General features: G+C 48.4%; 5 protein-coding genes across 5 annotated transcripts; 2 read left to right on the forward strand and 3 right to left on the reverse strand.

Annotated features, from left to right (window-relative positions):
• Window positions 1-2525: 2525 nt before the first annotated feature.
• Window positions 2526-5807, forward strand: EI90DRAFT_3123369 (uncharacterized protein; the record flags this gene model as incomplete). Its single annotated transcript, XM_039063608.1, has 5 exons — window positions 2526-3571; window positions 3629-4992; window positions 5044-5316; window positions 5366-5423; window positions 5495-5807. The coding sequence occupies 5 exons, from the start codon at window positions 2526-2528 to the stop codon at window positions 5805-5807; spliced, it is 3054 nt and encodes a 1017-aa protein (XP_038916352.1).
• A 5507-nt stretch (window positions 5808-11314) lies between these two features.
• EI90DRAFT_2920062 (uncharacterized protein) lies at window positions 11315-12564 on the reverse strand (the record flags this gene model as incomplete). Its single annotated transcript, XM_039054725.1, has 3 exons — window positions 11315-11976; window positions 12122-12283; window positions 12345-12564. 3 exons carry the CDS (start codon window positions 12562-12564, stop codon window positions 11315-11317), a joined length of 1044 nt encoding a protein of 347 aa, XP_038916353.1.
• Window positions 12565-13594: 1030 nt separating this feature from the next.
• Window positions 13595-13895, reverse strand: EI90DRAFT_2920071 (uncharacterized protein; the record flags this gene model as incomplete). Its single annotated transcript, XM_039054726.1, has 2 exons — window positions 13595-13699; window positions 13758-13895. 2 exons carry the CDS (start codon window positions 13893-13895, stop codon window positions 13595-13597), a joined length of 243 nt encoding a protein of 80 aa, XP_038916354.1.
• A 781-nt stretch (window positions 13896-14676) lies between these two features.
• On the forward strand, window positions 14677-16473 carry EI90DRAFT_2920004 (P-loop containing nucleoside triphosphate hydrolase protein; the record flags this gene model as incomplete). The annotated part of the gene is made up of 4 exons (XM_039054722.1): window positions 14677-15009; window positions 15071-15590; window positions 16223-16335; window positions 16390-16473. Coding segments are annotated over 4 exons (1050 nt in total), but the record flags the coding sequence as incomplete, so codon positions are not given.
• A 1621-nt stretch (window positions 16474-18094) lies between these two features.
• Window positions 18095-19350, reverse strand: EI90DRAFT_2920031 (uncharacterized protein; the record flags this gene model as incomplete). The annotated part of the gene is made up of 2 exons (XM_039054724.1): window positions 18095-18457; window positions 18517-19350. 2 exons carry the CDS (start codon window positions 19348-19350, stop codon window positions 18095-18097), a joined length of 1197 nt encoding a protein of 398 aa, XP_038916356.1.
• Between the last annotated feature and the right edge of the window lie 380 nt (window positions 19351-19730).

Below are 19730 nucleotides of genomic sequence, written 5' to 3' on the forward strand. Positions count from 1 at the left end.
CTTTTCCCTTTACTCTTGTGTCTGTCAAGTTGTATCTCATTCTTGTACACCAGCGACGTGATTACTTCAATATATTTCTAGTTCACATACTATGGGACTGAGCGACGATATCGCTAGCCCCATTTTGTCTTATTCTCTGTATTTATAACACCTCTATGCCTGGAATCCTATCAATCCGTTGGTCTCAAAGAGATATTAAGCCTCATACTGTCCGGTCCCCTGCATTTAGTAAACCTCTGTTCCTGGAATCTTATCAATCCGTCGATCCCAAAGAATATTGGGCCTCTGTCAGGGCACGCCCGCCTGACCCGGCCCCACCTAACCCGGTGCCCCACCATCCACTCCTCTTGACCTCCCCCCTCTTCCCCTTTTCTCCCTTCCCTTCCTTCCTCTCCTTCTTTTCTATTCTCTCTCCTCTTTATTCCTTTCTTATCACACGGACGACTTCCTTTGTATCAATGTACCATTGACCCAGCTGCAGCGTAACGCGCCCGAACCCGGACACACCGGACGACCCCCCGCACACCGGACGCTCCTAGGACCTCTTACGGAGGTACCCAGACGGAGGTGGCTGTGTGCTCGGATGACGTGGCGCTTCCCACGTGCCCTTCAACCACATGTATATAAACACAGCCTAAGTGGGAACTGAGAAGCAACCTTCTTCTCACATTTCCCACTTTAGTCTTAGTGGCCAGGGACCCTTGTCTGCTTCGGGCCCGCTGCTACGCGCGCTCGCGTCATACCTACCGGACCCTCAGCCTCGGGCGATACACCCGGGCGCTCTCGACCCCAGGTCGGTCCCTGACAGCCTCCTTTCACTGTCCTGTTCTCACACCTCTATTCCTGGAATCTTGTCGGCCTCAAAGAATATTGGGCCTCCTTATACTGTCCGGTTCTCTGCATTTAGCACATCTCTATTCCTGGAATCTTATCATTCCGTCGATTCCGAAGAATATTCGGCCTTGTCCTGTTCTCTGCATTTATCACACCTCTATCCTGGAATCTTATTATGTAATCCGTCGGCCTCAAAGAATGTTGGGCCACATTATACTGTCAGGTTCAGCACATCTCTATTCCTGGAATCTTATCATTCCGTCGTTCCGAAGAATATTCGGCCTCCTTTGTTCTCTGCATTTATCACACCTCTATTCCTGGAATCTTATCAATCCGTCGGCCTCAAAGAATATTGAGCCTCCTTATACTGTCCGGTTCTCTGCATTTAGCCCATCTATGGAGCTTCCCATCTCTATTCCTGGAATCTTATCAACCCGTCGATCCTGAAGAATATTGGGCCTCCTTTTACTGTCCTGTTCTCTGCATTTATCACACCGCTATTCCTGGAATCTTATCAATCCGTCGGCCTCAAAGAATATTGAGCCTCCTTATACTGTCCGGTTCTCTGCATTTAGCCCATCTACAGAGCTTCCCATCTCTATTCCTGGAATCTTATCAACCCGTCGATCCTGAAGAATATTGGGCCTCCTTTTACTGTCCTGTTCTCTGCATTTATCACACCACTATTCCTGGAATCTTATCAATGTATCTAGAACTGAGGTCCGTTTACAGTAATGTAGTAATTTCATATTATGTAACTGTAACTAGCGTTCATTCAACACTAGGTAACTATTGAGTAATGGATTTATGTAGTTTACATGTCTAGAACTGAGTGGTCATGCAACGCTAGGTGTTCTAGTCTAAAATATTACATATCAATCCGGGTTTTGCAACAGCCACGTTCGCACGGCTGGGCGAATAAATGAATAAATTCGGCCAACTCCGCTACAAAGCAGCTGAGCGAGTAACTCGCCCAGAATCTATCACATGTCCCTTTATTCCGACTATATGGGAAATTCCGTTCATTCAGAATTTCCTTTCTGTATATTACCTTGGTTTGCACGCTATGCTAGCTCACCCTTCTTCACTTATACTGTCCTGTTCTCTGCATTTGTCACACCACTATTCCTGGGATCTTATCATAATGTCAATGATCCCGCGTCGGAGCCGACCCTTTCGGAAGCAACTGAGAGGGCGTGACCTGGAATAGTTCAATGTCCACTCGCTTGCTACAGCCCCCGAGCCCTCGTAAGTGAAACCTCTCAGTCCAGACGCAAGTTCTCATGCAAGTTCTTCCATTCAGATCCCTTGCTTTTCCATCTGTACTCTGCGATCGAAACCTTTTCATTTTGGCGTTGATTAGTTTTGTTTTTGTGTTGTCGTTTGGGCTCTGCTGTCGAACGCCTTGTTGTCTGACGTCAAGGCTTGATCGTTTAGTCCCCTCGGCCACGTCGGATTTGAATCCTTTGTTCGAACTCTGTGACCAAGCGCCTTGTTGTCTGACATCGAGGCCTGATTGCTTAGTTCCTTTGGCCTCTCACTTTGCAATCGTGTGTCCATTGCTTAGCGTTGTACACTCGCTTGCTTAGTAACTTCAATATTGCTACACCTGTGTATTGATCTTCTTTACGCTTTAACGTGAGTGTATTTTCACTGGTGCTTTACATTGTTGGCCGACAGCGATTGTTCAGATGTACTCCAATTACAAAAAGTCAGCAAAGCGTCGAGTTCGGGATGCTCTCAAGCGTGAACAGAAATCGGGTATCGTGAGGACGACCCCAGTCAGCAGTATCCCCTGCATCCAAGCATACGAGGAATTCCAGAGGCAAAAGTTCAAATTGGCCCCATTACACGATGCCCCCACTTCATCTCAGGGTCCTTCAGCCGCAAATCCTAGTTCCCCTCCCCACACCTCACCTCATCCTATGGACGAATATATATCTGAGTCTCTTCACGTCATTTCCGGCAAGGAAAAGACATGTGAGCCAGCCCCCCCACCGTTACCCCTTGATATCATGTCTAAGCATGCCATGCGACGCAACCATCAGAGGACGCGGTGGCACGTAGATGTCCTGCCGCGTCTGATACGACCGTATATGAAGTGGATGCGGGAACGTTCTGCTTCATCAGAACGAAGTGAACCCCATCAGCACTGTGATTGTGCCGGCCCTCACCGAGTGGATGACGTGCTCTGCGTCTACATGTCACGGCTTGAGAAGCGGCAGATAAGGCATTGTGAAGAGCAAACACTCACTGTGCAGCTCGTCGAATGCGGCTTGTTTCCCTGTGCCCCAGTCCGACCCAAACTTGCTGTGAGCATGGTAATGCTTGACTGGGCCTCTACGCTGTTCTTACACATGGCACCGAACATACGGGTGTGGACAACAACTGCCGAAATTATGCTTCAGCGTGAAGGGCATCATTTCGAGACTGCGAGTTCATTTCGTCGTCGCTTTAGCAACTCCCTTGTGCACTATCAATTGCTCATCAGACTCGTCGATGCAGAGATGGACCGCATGGCAAGCGCCATCCCCATTCCACCTCGTCTTCTGCCTGGCCACCTCCGCGAACCATCCTCGCCACCTTCAGTCTCAAATTGCCTTCTGGAATCAGACATGGATGTCGATCCTTCCCATCCAGATCCCAAGATCCCATCAGATTTAACGTCCAGCATACCCAGCGTTCTTCAAGCTCCGACCGTTCATGTAAATTTGGATGAGAACACTTCGATCGATGCGTGAGAATATCGAAATGCTCATACATCCCCTACATTTTCACATCCTGACCTCCCCAGTGACTACCTCCGGGGAAGGTGTCCATGTTGTTTCGGCTCTACATCTAGTCCCACGTCCGAGTTGTCAGCAGATTGCATCGTTTCGTTCGATGCAAATTTTCAGCTGAAGAGGATCAAAGACTATGATAGGAGGCCCCAGTACCGCAGATTGAACAAGATTGGTTCTCAGGATCCCAAAATGACGTCACCTCAAACAATTGAGGTTCCCCGCGGTTATGCTGAGATGTGGCAGAGCAAGGTTGCTGAAATATGTGAACCCAAACGGAATTTTCGGGCTTCGAAAGGCAAAGGAAACATGGGTAGCGGCAAGGACGATCTTTCCAAGCAAAACCATGTCACCCCAGGGCTCAACCTGACAGAGAGCACGTATGATGGCTGTGAAGGCTCGTTCACGGCTGCCGACAGGGAGCGCCAGAAGGCATCCAAGAAGTACTTCGACGAAACGGGCATTATGTCTGCTGTCTGTCGTCACGGCATACCGTTATTCTACGTCAGCGTTTGGACTCCAGGGGAACAACAGTTCTACATACTTTCATTACTCGGGAAGCTTATAGAGCATCTCCCTTCGTCGTGGACCATCGGGTGCCTGTATGACATTGGTTGCCAGACTGATCGTGCGCTTCACAAGTGGAACATTGCACCTGAGTGGCGGTCACGTCTGGTGTGGGGCGTCTCTATCTTTCACGCCTATGGACATCAATGGGCTTGTCAGCTATGGTATCACCCTCGGAAGGATCGTGTCTGGGGTCTTTCGGATGGTGAAGTGTGTGAGCGTTTTTGGAGTGAACTGCGACAGCTCATACCAAGTCTTCGGGTTGCGGGGTACCACCGTCGTCTCTTTGTGCTTGACATGCAGATGAGCCATATCACTGATACGAAGTGCCTGGATTTGGGGAATTGGTTGCACCATCACATCACAAATGCCAAGAAACGTCTCGAGTCGGCTCAACAGGCCCTCAAGGAGCAGAATGTGGATGACATGCTGGAACATTTCAAGGCACAGCGTCAGTATCACTCGAAGCCTCAAGCTCGGCAAACCAAGACTCCCGTCCGCACCAAGATCGAGGCCATCATGGGCTGGAAGGCAACCATTGAGAGTTCTAGGTCACTTCTAGAAGACTTGAGGTGCAATATGCCTACCGGCTCTGATTCAGTGGCGGAACTCCTCCTGGCAGATTGGCAGGAACGCGTTGATGTCCTTGACAGCAGCATCGCGAGGCTGAGGAGTTCTGTAGAGAAGGCCACGAAGGAGTTGCAGGCTAAGGATGATACACATGAGGAACTCAAGAAGGCAGAGAAGGATGTATGGGCAAATGGCTTTTTGAACCTTCGTGTGCTGCGTGATCAGTTACTCCGCAAATTACGTGCAAGAAAACAGGAGCTGCAACGACTTGATCAATCTCATGGAGGATGAGTCGCTGACCAGAGTTTACGAGATCATGTGGACAAAGCAGTCTCTCGTCGTTCGGCTGGAGTTGATGCCACTCTGAAGAAGTATAACGATAAGATCTTACAATTGGCTGAGATGAGAGGGAGAAATGGGGTTGCTGAAGATGCATGGCTTCCCTCACCGCTCAGAAAGGAGGGTCTCTATAAGTTGGATGTAGATCAAGATATATGGCAAGATTGTGATCCTTCACAGTTCGAAGAGCTACCGGCATGGCTCGCTGATCCATGTGTAAAGGAAGGTATCCCTTCGGCACAGATGGTTGTCAGCTGCCAATCTGAGATTGCCAGATGCGAGGCTGAACATGCCAATCTCCGTCAATGGATATGGGAGGAGAGTTACTGAGCCGTTCACCTATACTTTGCTGCCCTTGGAAGTGATGTTGACGTTGCCTTTTTTTCCCTCATGCGGATTCACAGGCTTCATAAGCTACAAAATCGCTGGGAAGGAAGTACCAAAACTTTCGAGATCTCCGCTGGTACAAAAGATTGGGCTCCCAATGACCCTCCACCCTCTCTTCACGCGTTCCATAGTCTGCCCGAAGTTCAGGCTCTTGCTAAACATCATAACCCAAACCATTCACCCCCAGTCCACAGGGTGCCTGACGATGGTTCTGTCAGGTCCGACAGCGACGAGAGTGATATGTTTGAATTGAATGGTTCAGAGGAAGAAGATGAAATGCTTGCACGGTTAATAGAGGCAGCTGAGGCAGGTGGCGCATCTCTAGATTAGAATGTTTTATATATACATCCGGGGCGTGGCATTCAATATAACAATATATTTTGGACAACTCCGCATATATATATATATAGTCCAACTATGCCTTCGGATCTCCCCGTAAGTATTGGCAACTTCCCACATCAGTTCTTGTGCACAGACCTGGGGATGGTTATACTTAAGCATGGGCCCAACTCGGGTTCCTCCTTGTCTCTTTTCCCTTTTTCTGTTTCTTTCTGTTTCTTTCTACCCTTTTTTTTTTTTTTTTAATTCATCATTTCGTTTTCTGTTCGCTGTATGAATAGACAGTCAACCCCTTCCCGCAACCCCCCGGTGAGTTCTTGCATGCATGTTAACAAGGGAAAGATGGAAAATACAATGGAATAAAGAGGTTGTTTGATGACTCGGATGATGACGGGGAGGGTTATATGTATAGGAGGGGGAGTGCGTGTGTAGCATCCCTCCCGTTACGGAGGGGATTGTGGCGGTTGCAAAGCTTAAAAAAAGATGTAACTATGTTGTGTTTCAGGCGTGTGCGACATCGTAGTGGGTTGCTGCTACGCACCTGATGACTTGAGAAGCTTCTTTACAATAGGTTTATACAATGATGTGCACACTCTAAATCACAGTATGTCTGCAAATGGTACTTTTCCCGCTTACCTTCGGCTTCAATACACAACGACAAGCGTGGAATCAACCTGAAGGCGCTTCATTCCCATGTGGAATTGATAGCGGAACATAGGTCAAACTCTTCAATATGCAAATCTCAATAGATGCACAGGGTTGAAAAAGAAAATCAATGCCGAAAATTATCATCAGCGGATATTGTTACTGTCTAGCAAGTCACTGGACACACTGAGCTGAATTCACGCTCAGACTCCAAGAGGGCAAGGACATCCAACTCACGAACTGGTACCTTGACATTTCGAATGATAGAGCGTTGCATCTCGTCCATCAACTCAATACGAACCTGTGGGTGACGTTAGGCCCTGCGGATGAGCTGCAGAAATCTGCAGACCTGGGTCACACCTCCGCGAGAGCCAGTTCAACCCAAAACTTTAATGACACCGGCAAGTTTGACGGGTTGCTTTGCAGAAGTGGCATCCTGTTACGATGAGAGCGTTGGTCATGGAATTCAATAGTGTACAGCCAAGCGTGAGGATCGACTTTGAAATCCTTCATGATATCGAGAAATTGGTTGGCCACCGGACTTAACCTAAATGCGGGAGAGTACTTAACGTTGAGGGGATGCGGCCCAGGAGAGACAGGTGTCATGGAGGGCGTGTTTGAGACATTCCAGGGGGACGGACTGCCGGTATCCCAGCCATATAGACTTGAAGATCACACTAAGCATAGAATGGCGACGTGACGGGAAGCGGAAGCGACAGGATGATATGGATGACTGAAGGAGACAGAGGAGCTCGCGCGTCAGAAGCATAAAGTCCACGTCATCGACAGGAAAGGGCGCAATGCAGCAAATCTGCAGCACTATGATACTCAGGATACAGTATTTGTCAGGGAGAATCATGACAAACAACGGCGATACTCTCGCCTCCGCCTCGCCATAAGGAGAGGTGAAGGACATTAAAAACGCAAGAGGTGCGACGGTCGAACGGAAGAACGTATGAAATATGAAAAGAGAGGGTCTCACCTTCAGCCCGCAGTGGCCCAAGCCACGTTAAGCAACCTGCAAAGCGGGGGACCCAACATCGACCGAGAGGAGAGAGATTGATATAACAATATAACAATAAATTCGGACAACTCCGCAGTAACATGTGGCAACGGACCACATGACATCGGCAGCCGCGGCAAATGTATTCAGGTGCCACCTGTATATACATGGTCTATGTATATACAAGGATATCCATGTATATACAAGGATATACATGAATGTTCGCGCAACTTTCCCCGGTTCGCCGCACTTTGGGATTTGTATATCCTTGGATATACAGCCTCGTTTTGGCCCATTAGGCCTATTTTATTCAGCCAAATACCCCACCTCTTAAGGTCTCCGAGAGAGGGTTGACCAGCCTGAACTTAACTGCCGTGACACGATCAGTGAATTCAATGAGCAAACACTATGCCCAAGAGCTAGGCAAATGCAGCATCTCGGGAAATGGCTAACCATTCCGGACTTTCACATATCAGGATATTCTGGGTTCCTGCGCAGCCATCAAGCAGGTAAGCACGCAAAGTGAAGATATCAATGCAGATCCTGAAGCTTTTCTGAACTCAAGAAGCAGTGAAAATTATACCCGCGCGCATCCTCATTCAGCTTCAAACACATTTCACTCGGACTCAGTTTGGTCTAATTGCTGCCTGATTGCGTGCATTGGAACTTGCGTGACGTCGCAGAGCAGAAACAATTGATTCCGCCTCTGATTAATTTCCCAGGGCCTGCCAGGAAAAAACTCGAGCAGCGGGGGAACGCAACTTATGAAACCCCATGGGGCACTGGAAAGGTCAACCGCAATGAGGAAGTGTGAGAAGCGCATCATGCAAGTCAGAAATTAAACACCGTAGATGCGCGCGTTGAACACGCGCCAGCATAGAGGCAAAGTTGATGAATTCACTCCGTATCACTATTCGAGAGAACTGATCAGCCACTAGGGATTCCCTGTTGGGGTACAAGTCACCAGACAACGGATGTCGCCTCATAGCTTTCGAATCGCCAAGCTCCTACTCAGTCCCGGAGCTTGCACAAGCGCACTTTTTTTTCGAATCCTAGCCATACGATGACCCATAGGTTGCAGGAGCCGGGCCCACAAGTTGGCTAGGTACATTGCAAAGCGGATCCCAGCATCATAATTATTTGTCGAGTCCATTCATACAACGACGTTGCCACTTTCGTGGAAGGACCTTCCGGTATCTGGTGCGTGCCTTAAGCAACTGAGAACGGCCAGATCCGGCCAGCCTCTCACCGCCCCTGCTGCGCATGTCGCATGTAGCAGAGACTCCCAGGCATCATCGGGCGAATAGCAACAACATGTTTGCAGAGTGCGGGTCAAGTCGACGTTACATCCAACGGCCTGGGCGTAGCTATTGCGTCACATCCGATAATACAGTGACCCATGTCACCCATCCGATTATCGACCGGCACTCTCGCATACATCTGTGCCTTCCGCGACCGGCACGTCAAACAAGAGACTCATCCACTGCCGCCAGCGCCACTATCGGCATCGTCAGGCTCAGCGGTTCAATCCCAAATTCACCCTTTGGGGAAAACACCTTACTTCGACATGCAACAATCTGGATTTTGCTGGTGTTGCGGGCGAAATATCCGTCACCGGTCAGATAAGCGACTTTGTGGATTACCTGGCTGAAAACGGAGGCGAGTTGTAATCAAGCGGTCATTGGTCCTCGAACCTTGGCGAAGTGCAGGGCCGAAAACGGAAAAACGTCGCCTTCATTGGGGGGAACGAAGACAATGATTACTGTGCTAGCTTTGTACCCGCTGCAGCCTCTCCCGATCTGTCAACCCCCGCGTTTTGCCCTGCCAATCTAGTGTTATTGCTCCTGCATGTCCCGGACTGTCTGCCTTCAACCGCTATCTGTTTCTGCCACTAGCACCTGCTGGTTCCGTGCGTCCCCTGCTCACATCTTCGAACCCGGTACTTGTTTTTTTTTTTTTTACCCGCTCCATATTTTTATCCGCCGATCCTTTGTTTTCTTTAGGTCAGCTCTTTCGGGTTTTTTTCTGTCGTCCTTTTGCTTGGCCTCCTTTCATCAAATGGGACTGCTTCGAATCGTGCGCACGTCTTATCAGAGTCAGGATGGTTGTTGGTCTCATCCTGGGGATGTTTCTCACCTGCCTAACATGTCTCTGTGGTGGGCATTCGTGCTACTTGGTTACCTAGGTGACTCTCCTGTGCCATCACACTCGCGGCTTTTGGTCGTGTGGTTACAGTTTACTTGAGACTTCCGGGATATAAGCTTTCTACATTTAGACTAGCGGTGATTCAAAATCATAGTGCCAGTGGCGGGCTGAAGACTGAATAGTGCTTCACTTTACGCGTAACTCGAGTACCTGCACACTTAACTTCTAACTTCTGAGAACTCGTTTCGGTGCTCACACCGCGAGCACAACAGCATTACGATTACTACTATTCTAATGTCCATTTTAAACGCGTCTCAAAACACAGCAACTGCACTCCTAGACGAACTGACGAAGGGGGATCCACGCAACCTTACTGGCTTGGTCGGTGTCGATCTCCATCTCGACCGCAGGAAGAGCAGGGGGACTTTCTGACCTGAATTCCACGGTTCTGTGCGTTCGTTTTCTTGAGGAATGACTGCAGCCGCGACATCATATGATCCATAACTTTGCCTTCAGAACATCTGCGTGAAGGAATTGGAAGATGTTCCCGTCATCAGCGCAGACTGGCTTGGCCAATTTGTTGGACTCCCTATCGTTTCCCTAGCACTCCATTTCCTTCACTACAATCCTTTCTTCTTTCAACGACTCGGACGAAAAGTGGAGGTTTGGCATGGCTTGCGATCACGACAATGTTGTTCATTCCTCGGCTAGATGCCACAGCCCATGTGACATGTGGCCATGATATCGGAGTGGGTTGAAGGTGGAAACGTGAAGGACATCTCGCGCAGTAATCTACTTGTGGACCGCTGTCATCTCGTTCGTTGATTGAAAATTTGTGATGCCAAACTCCATCACGTTAAACAATGACTTTGGTGGTCAACTGGGTCCGAGGAGCGTGTCGAGGATTGATCTATCTTCATTCATGTGGCGTAATTCATGTAAATATCGTTCATCTTTTCTACTGCTACTTCACCTCTACTAATGATCGTCATTAGCGCAACTACCCGATATTGGGTTTTCCACGATCCTCGATGATTTTACGATGCGCCCAAATGCTCTAAGCTCGATTTTTGGGGTTTTGAGTGCACCGCTGTGGAGGTGAGAGCAGACTCGGACCCAGTCGTTCACATCATAAACAGAACGGCTGGGTACGATTCTGAGGTGAGAGTAATGCTCAGAAGTATCAAACCTAAACATTGATATGTGATTCAGATTCCTATCGATCAGATTGTGTAGTATGTGCGGATGTCACAAGGGGTAATATCGAAAAGTGCATTTCAGCATGTTTTGAATCTCGTCCCAAACTGCTGCTGAATTTGAGTTAGTGCTTCTTTTCAAGATCAGAACCCATGATGATGACTCACAAATTAAGACCCGCCGTCAGATGCTACGAGTTCCTATCCAGATAAACACCTTGCACCCAATGTAGACCCTAACCCAAGCCGTCGACCACTCGATACCAGTGCCCCAGCACGAGAAGAACACTGACCAATGGGAGCACGGAGGATTGGTGGGCCAATGGTCCCTTCCGTTATATTATTGAACGATATCGCCTCATCACAGAGCAAATGGAATGCAAGAAGCGCTTATTTACGTGTAACTTGTGATCTCATGAATCTTAATCTCAAATGCAACTGCACTCGTGGGTCATGTTCGATTGTAAACATGCAGCGATCCTCGTTGACATCTGTAATTAAACACAACTTTAACCAAAATGCGGGAGAAACGATGACCAAGACGGGGTCTGGTATAGATCAGGTGGAGGTGAACGCAAAGAACTGAAGGTGAGAACAAGCAGGAGGACCCGTGCAGCAGTGTAAACAAGTGAAATAAATGTTAGTACTATACCCTGACTCACAGCACCATTAACACGAGCTTCAACCCATATGCCCAACGCTACAAAGACAGGAGCCACTGTGATATATATCACTGAAACTCGCCATAGAATCATCTCCGCGCGTGTCGGAAAGGGGAACGACCATGCAAGGCAATGAATTCCCCCAAAGATCATTCCGGTGGCTGCAAATATGAAAATGTCTTCCACATCCCCGGGTCCAGGCACCCGCACGAGGGACATCTGATCTACATCGGTCTCCATTTTAGGTGTTGGTTGATCGACATTTGTCTCGGACGTCGGGGGAACGGAACGGGGCTCTTCTTCCGTCACATGGATTGGGAATTGAATGTTAACGGGTTTATGCCACCACAACACGTAAACAAAGAGACATAATGCTGCATACGCCAGCGTCATTGTCTCAAGTTGCGATCTGTGTAAATGGCTTGCCCATCGTCCGACATATTGGGTGATAAACCACAGTAGTTGAAGGACAATGATAAATTTGGAAAACGCATCGCCTTTGCTTCTGTCTAAAGTTGCACCACTCAGTGCGGCGGCTCGGTTGGGATGGCAGTAGACTCTGAAGATATATTTGTCGGTGTAAATACATGTAAATACACATCGAGACAAGTATGGAAAGTGCACAACACCCGTTATGACTTGCTCCTCCAACACTGTCAAGTATTTCCTGCTTTGTTGCTATTGCGGCCTTTCTAGTATTCCCAGTCTTAATTATGCCGGGGTATCGCTCCAAGTCATTCAGGCCCGCCGCTCCTCCTTTTGATGGGTCAAAGAAACCATCCATGACGACAAAGTATGAATGCGTCAAGGTCCACCCTTGTGACCGGTACAAGTCAGTGCCCTGTCCCTTCTTAACTCTCTCAAATTCAGGACACACCTTCAACCATCTTGTGTTTTTTTGATATTCTCCATGACAACAAGAATTGGTGCCATGCAAACGCCAGAATGCCCTCTGGTGAAACCAGTGAAACCATCATTAAGCCAATGCGCGATTTGGGTGGCCAGATACCATCAGAGGGCTTTGGTAGGTCCGGGTGCACCGCCATCCAAATGCAAGCAAACACGGCAAGGAGACAGCTATAGACAATGCCCCACATCGTTCAGCAATTCCGGAGATCGTTGCAACCATCAGATACATTTTGCAGGAAACAAGTCGTATTGAGAGGAGTAGGTGCTGAATAAACATTGTGGGCAAGAAGGACGTTGATCAGAGCGGTTGTCATATATCGGATCCGGTCGAGTGCAAGTACAAAGACAGGTTGAGTATGAGTTTTTATACTGTGAACTGGGGCACGTTCCTATGTCCAGCGCTGTATTAGCCCCATGTGGATTCTAGAGGTTCCAAATTACATATTCACAGATCTTCGATGACTGATGGCAAAGTGATCAGAGAAGCGGCCAAACTCAATGTGAGGGGGAGGGGCCTAGCCGATGAATGGACATCGGGCTGAATCTTACATATGTAACTGCCATGATGGCAGGGGGTGCACGACAACGAGAAGGCACCCTGGAAAATGCCTGACCGACTCCCATATAATAGGTCCCTACAAGCAGACGCAGTTTGGTCTCATTTCATGCGTGGGTTGCATGCCACTATTATTAACTTTTGAACCCTCACGTCATAGAAGCAGAAACAATTTTTCCAGGGAAACCCCTGTTCAATGGGACTTGCGAGTCCCCACCAGGCACTGGGAAGGCAGACCGAAACCAGGGAGTATGTTGTAACGGCGGCTTTAGCGGTTCACTTGTTGGAATCACGAGTCACCAGAGACTCATAGCTGTGGAGAGCATCACTAACCGCGTAGTCTTCCTTTAATCCCCCTTGCAAACCAGCGATATCTTTGCGAAACAATATTCGTCCGTCATGCGGTGTCATCACTATAAGAACCTAGGAGTGCATGGTGCCGTCCGAAATGATATGCCTGGCCCACTCATCACTCAGGGCGAGCCTGTTCGTATCACTTGATTACTTATTCATCATAATTGCTCACCACACTTGATGTTTCGGCGTGTGTGGTGAAATCGTCAAGGATGGAGGAAAGCCCAAAGTCGCACAGTTGTGCGTCACAGCTCACCTCTCGAACAAGTATATTTTCCCATCACGACCACCGGAAGAATGAAGCAGTATTAGCAACAACGGTACGAAATGACAGATGAACGCACTGGTTTGATATCTCCATGAACTATGCCGGATGAATGAAGATAAGCTAATCCTCGACATGCTCCCCGGACCTAATTTACGAGGCCATTGATGGCGGAGGTTGGCATCACAAATTTTCAGCCAACTGACAAGATGAAGTCGGTCCCCATGTGGATGACGGCACAAGAAATTCATCACGTTCCCACTTTCAGCCCACTCTGATATGAGGCTCACATGTAATTTATCGTGAGTACGCTGCAGCGTCCAGCCGAGGAAAGCGATAAACATTGTTGTGGTGCAAGTTATGCCAAACCTTTTACTTCTCATCCGAGTCGCTGAACGGTGAAGAGCTTCAGCCAAAGCAAGGGAGCGCGAAGGAATTTAGGACACGGACGCGAACGAACTTCCCAAGCCAGCCTGTACCGATGACAGGCATTTCTCTCAGCACCTTCACACAGACGTCCTGAAAGTGGGATATTAGGATCGAGGTGCTATTGTTCCTCGAGAGAGTGGTCCCACAGAACCGCAACATACACTTCACCAAAGGCCCCCCAGCCCCTCCTGCAGTTGAGATCGAGATCGACGTTGATCGAGTCGGTAAGGTTGTGTGGATCTACCTTGGTTATTTTGTGGAGAAGTATAGACACCACATCCTGAGATGCATCCGGAATGGACATCAATATCGGCAATAGGATGCAGTGGTTGCCTCTGTTGCGTGTACCCCGGGGCAGAACTTAAGTGTTGCCTAAAAGGGGACCATTCCGATGCAGACTCGTACCCAGTCGTCGTCGCTCCGTGGACGCGCACTGCGAACACGCGATTTCAAAAATTGACCAAGTTACGTTTGTATTGTAATACATAATAAGTGGTCACGTTGCATATTGAAATACATCTGATCACATGTTGCGGAGATAAAGTCATGTCCGATCACCTACTCCGAAAACCAGCGCACGACACTTCGCTCCGATGACTGGTGTAAAATGGCAGTGGCGATGTCCACCGCAACTTCCGGGACCGATGGAAAAGCTTCTCTGAGACCACCTCCGGTTCCTTCACCACCCCCCACACTATGAATGCACCTGCAGATCGTGTTCAGACACCCTCGGCTGAGCAAATAAGGGCTCTGAGTGAAACCAAATGGAACCGACCTGCATGCTGGTTCCAAGCTGAAATTGCTGAGTTCCTCCTTTGCAAGCCAAAGCAGAATTTAGTGTCAACCGCTGCAACAGGAACAGGGAAAACATACACTTTTTTCCTTCCTGCCCTTTTTGAAAAAGATACACCGGGAATCTCTTTCATAATCGCACTGCTGAGGAAACTTGCAGATCAGCATGTGGAAAGTGCCAAGAGTTTAGGGCTTACAGCAATAGCATTGGAAGCAGGTACTATAAACAAGGAAACTGTAAAGGCATGTACCAATCAATAGATAACCATTAATGCATACATTCAACATTGCCAAGCAGGCAATCGGAGACATGAAGTATCAGTTTGTTGTGCTGGGGCCCGATTTGCTCCGAGGGAACCTCCTTCGAGCCCTCTGGACGAAGGATAACTTTGTCCATAGCATTAACCGCATCATTGTTGATGAGGTGCACTGTGCAGTCCAGTGGCTGTCATTCCACACATCCTATAAGAACTTGACATGGCTTTACTCGTACCTCCAAAACAGATGCCAATGGTATCTCACTTCCGCAACATTGGATCCTCAGACATGCAGGCAAGTGCTGTCAGCGATTGGGTTGGACCCATACTATAGCACTTACGGTGGAAAGACAACAAAATGGTTGCGTCGTTCTAATGACCGTCCGAATCTCCATTACTGCATCCACCAAATGCAATACAGCAAAGATTCCTGTAATGACTTAGGATTCCTCATCCCGCTAGGCCTACAAGAGTCCGATCCTCCTCCAATCCCATTTCTCGTGTACTGCGAGTCCTGGGCTGATGCTGAGCGCAGCGCCAACTTCCTGAGGTCGCGAGTGTGTGCTGTCAGAGACCAGACTCGAGACGAGGAGATGTCTCCGTAACGGAGGGCTTCGGCCTCAGCGACTTCTGCCAAGAGCGCTGTGCCTAGTGACACGTCCGTGCCCTAACTTACTGACTGGCAATTAGAACCTAGGGGGGTAACTCTAGTTGATTTTTCTACTGGGGCGTAACCTATGTACAAGTGGGATATATATATGGTTACAGTGGAGACGGTTCCGCAATTGGCGGAGCCGAACGGAGCGGAGCTAACAGGGTTTAACCATTAGCCGACTGAATATTACCGACGAGTCGGTTCGCGGGGTTAGCGGAAAGGCAGGCGATAACCCAGAAACGGAAAGGAGGGATAAGCCCGAAGGTGGACTCTGCAGGGCAGGCAAGTGTATTGCCCAGCGGAGGCGGGGGTGCGCTAGCAGATGTCGGAGCTGTCCGGAAGTCTTCGGGGCTCCATACTTAGGGAGGCATAGGTAATAAATTGAAATGAGGGGGTGGTGACCATCAAGGGTACCAAGAGGATTGCGGAATAACAGGGGCTCCAAGGTTAGTGAGGGAGGAGCGGAGTTGGAACGGAGGGATCGGAAGGACCGGAAGTTGATGGCTGGGAATGGATATGACATGTGCACCCCTCAAAGATAGAATCGTCTGGGTGCATTCTGGGATGTCAGACGGTCATAAGTTGATGGTAGTCAAGTTATTTAAGGAAGGGAACCTCATTGGACTTACAAGCACGGAATCATTGGGACTGGTGACTATCCTCGCATCTAATGTCAGCATTGATTATCTGATTGAGATCAAACAGGGCCATGACCTAGCAAATGTGACCCGTTTGGTTCAGTTTGGGCCACCAGACAATTTAAACACATTAACTCAGCGCTTTGGGAGAGCTGCTTGGAGTCCGGATATTTCAGCAATCGTCGTTCTTCTTGCACCAAAAGACTATTTTGAAGAGACACGTCGCCAGCGAGAGGAGAGGGCACGAAAGACGGCAGACAACAAGGAACGGAAAGCTGATTCCACAGCTTCCAGTGAGCGGAGGCCAGCGAAGAAGTGTCAAACGAAGCTACCTTCAGAAAATCAAGTTCATGTCATAACTGCCCCCGAAAATCAAGAATTTGATGATCACTTACTCGAACTCCATCGTCAAGACCCCAACTTGCCTCCCAGGATTGATGTATGGCCATCCAGCGACATTGATATTACTCTGGAACCTCCATTCGAAAAAGCACATGTCAATGACAACCAAGATCGCCCCAACCCAGAAGAGGAGTGGGGTGAGTGGGATGACTTGACGTTAACGGACCTTGAGGCTTTCCTAGATGATGTTGAGGGGGATGTGGATGACAGGTTAGCTGATTTTGGGGAGGATCACAGTTTGGAAGCCGTCGAAAATGGACGAGCGCGTAAGTGGCCCATGGGAAGAATCCCCACCCGAAGCTTACAATTTCACCACAGATGGCAGGACGCGACCAGAGACAGTGGGTGTGATGAACATGATGGACCAAGATGACAATCCCTGTGTCTGCGGAACCACAAAAAAGCTGTCAAAGGGGCCAAAGGGGAAGAAAAGGAACCCAGGGGATCGCGAGAATGTTGACCCTGGATTGGATGCCTTCATTAATGCCCATTGGCTTCCAAAAGATGACCCTCGCCATGGGTGCCAGAGGAAAGTGCTGGATGCTCACTTTGGTAATGACCATATCCGTATGTGTTTGAAGTTATCTCGTTGACATGTACTGAGTCTTATGTCAGCAAAACCCTGTCAATGCTGTAAACGCTGTGACTTGTACAAACCCGTGACTTGTTGTGATCTCCATACGCCAAGTCTCACCACACCAATGTTCACTCACTCACTTGGAGAGATGCCTGTCAAGTGGCTACCTCAGCATGCAAAACCCAACTACGAGAAAGACATCAACTGTTCTTCTCAGCTAGGCGATGCTCTTCGGGACTGGCGAAAAGAAGAGTTTTCTCGGCGTTATCCCGACCGACTGGACAGCATGTGGATTGGAGACTGGATAGTCCTTGGGGACTTGATCATTGAGGATATTGTCTACCATGCAAATTCTAACAGGCTCTCAACTCAGCAAGATTTCATACAGCTCATTGATTGGGAGGAGCGGAGCCGCTATGCTGCTGTGTTGTTGCCGATCATTCACCAAGTTTTCCCATTACCTGAGCACCCGTGTGCTCAGCCTGTTGCTTCAGTGGAAACTAATGCTGCAGTTCTCCCTCACACGAAAAAGTGTAGCAACTGCAGCAAACATGGCTACAATGGTGAGCTTATTTTAATTGTTCCCATGTTTACCAATTGGTGTCTCTGGGATAGCGCAAACTTGCTCCGAGCGATGCCAGAGTTGTAACCAGACTGGTCATACGAGTAAGTGACATGCAAACTTATATACAAATATGACAGATTAGGTCCAAATTAGAGAAGCGCTGTCCAAACAAGGAAAATGCTGCCACTCGATATGACATGTCAGTCCCTTGGCACAGGACCTCGTTAATTAGGCACCCAAGTCAGCCGCCTCAATGTCGTAAGTGTCATCAGTTGATGATGATTGACTTATATTGGTTGATGTCCACATGGTGCCACGTTGGAACAGCTCCAGGCCCTTCCGAAAATGATCATCGATCACAGTAGGCACGGTGCGACCCCTTTCATACTTGTGAGGTCGAAGGTTACGAAGTTCATTCCTTATAGCAAGTAATCTAGATTCGATGTCGGGGCTTGCATGATGAAGGGTCTTGTCTGGTATGTGGTAATCATCCTCAACGTCTTCAATGCACGTTCTATAGGCCTGAATTATCGATGACTGACTGACAATATACTCTATTGTTTTCCCAGATCCTCCCCCCGAGTAAATAACCTAGTCGCATGTACTACGATTAGGTACTTTGAGAATCACCAGTGGGTTACATGCTGTACCTTCGTGTAGAGGTTCATCAACTCAACCAGCCAGTCGATTGCCCGAAATCCACCATTATTCCCTGACGGATTACAGAGCCAGCACCTCATGATGGCTTCTTGAAGTGGTAGTGGGTACCGTTGCAACTTGAAGATGAAATTTGAAAGGTATGTTGCGTACTTGTGTTTTCGGCAGGCCTGGAAGATCGGAACCCAGAATGAAAGGACGTCGATTATCACATCGACCATCCCATAGTTCATCGCATGCACAAGGACGCGGTAATACATCGCATCTCTGTTGAACAAAAGTTGGTTCATTCTCCTTTGATCTTGTTCCTCTTGTGGCCACTGATTCATTGCATCTTGTTTCGTTTCAAAATGCGCCCTCGTGATTTCCTCAGCTTTCCGGTTAATCTCTTCCAAAGTAGGTTTGGAAGAAATGAATTTCTGGAGGTCACCGCCCACACTCTCCTCCCATGCATCAAGAATAATACATCGGGTGATGTAGTTTATTCCGTCATTCATCATCCGAAAAGGAGGGACTGCTTTGTTCAATTTGGAAAGGTCGTTTGGAAAGAGCAAACAGAGGTGCTTGTAGAATCTGTTTGGGTCGCTTCGTAAGTCATTCCCAGTTGCATGGATCCTGTTTATTGCATCAACGCATGCCATTCTAACGTGAAAGAGCCCTGGTATAGGCAGAAGATAATGCATGCGTTCCAACACGCTTTCTTCAATTCTCCGTGAGTGCAAAATGCCCTCAATCTTCTCCATTGTCCCAAGATCCCCATGGAGAAGAATTACATACTTCTCAAAAACTCTCACATCCACGATACCGCTTTGTTCAAGAAGTGACATTATCGCCTCGACATTCCCATTGATAGTAGATGCCTTCGCATACACAGCCTCCGCAGTCGAAAATGATGTTTGCTGTGGCAGCAGTCGGAATGTCGATGGTGGGTCAATAAGCTCTGATCGCAGTTCAGGGAAGTAATCTTCGATCAATGCCGATGTAATATGCCACTGAAAATGTTCCGCCAACTTGATTGTAGGTTCAGTTGCCTGCAGAACATCGGCAAGGCCAATCCTCGGTGGCATATTAATGACATTGGGATTGTTTGGGTGAGTGTTCCATATCCTTTCAGCATATTCTAAGTGCTCAGGAAGCACTTCCTTTGGTGGCACGAAGAATAGGCCCGTCGTGATGCTTTCAAATGTTCGGTCCTTGAGGTCTGTTG

This window comes from Cantharellus anzutake, assembly GCF_015039405.1.
Source record: "Cantharellus anzutake strain C23 chromosome Unknown EI90scaffold_22, whole genome shotgun sequence".
Taxonomy (NCBI): domain Eukaryota; kingdom Fungi; phylum Basidiomycota; class Agaricomycetes; order Cantharellales; family Hydnaceae; genus Cantharellus; species Cantharellus anzutake.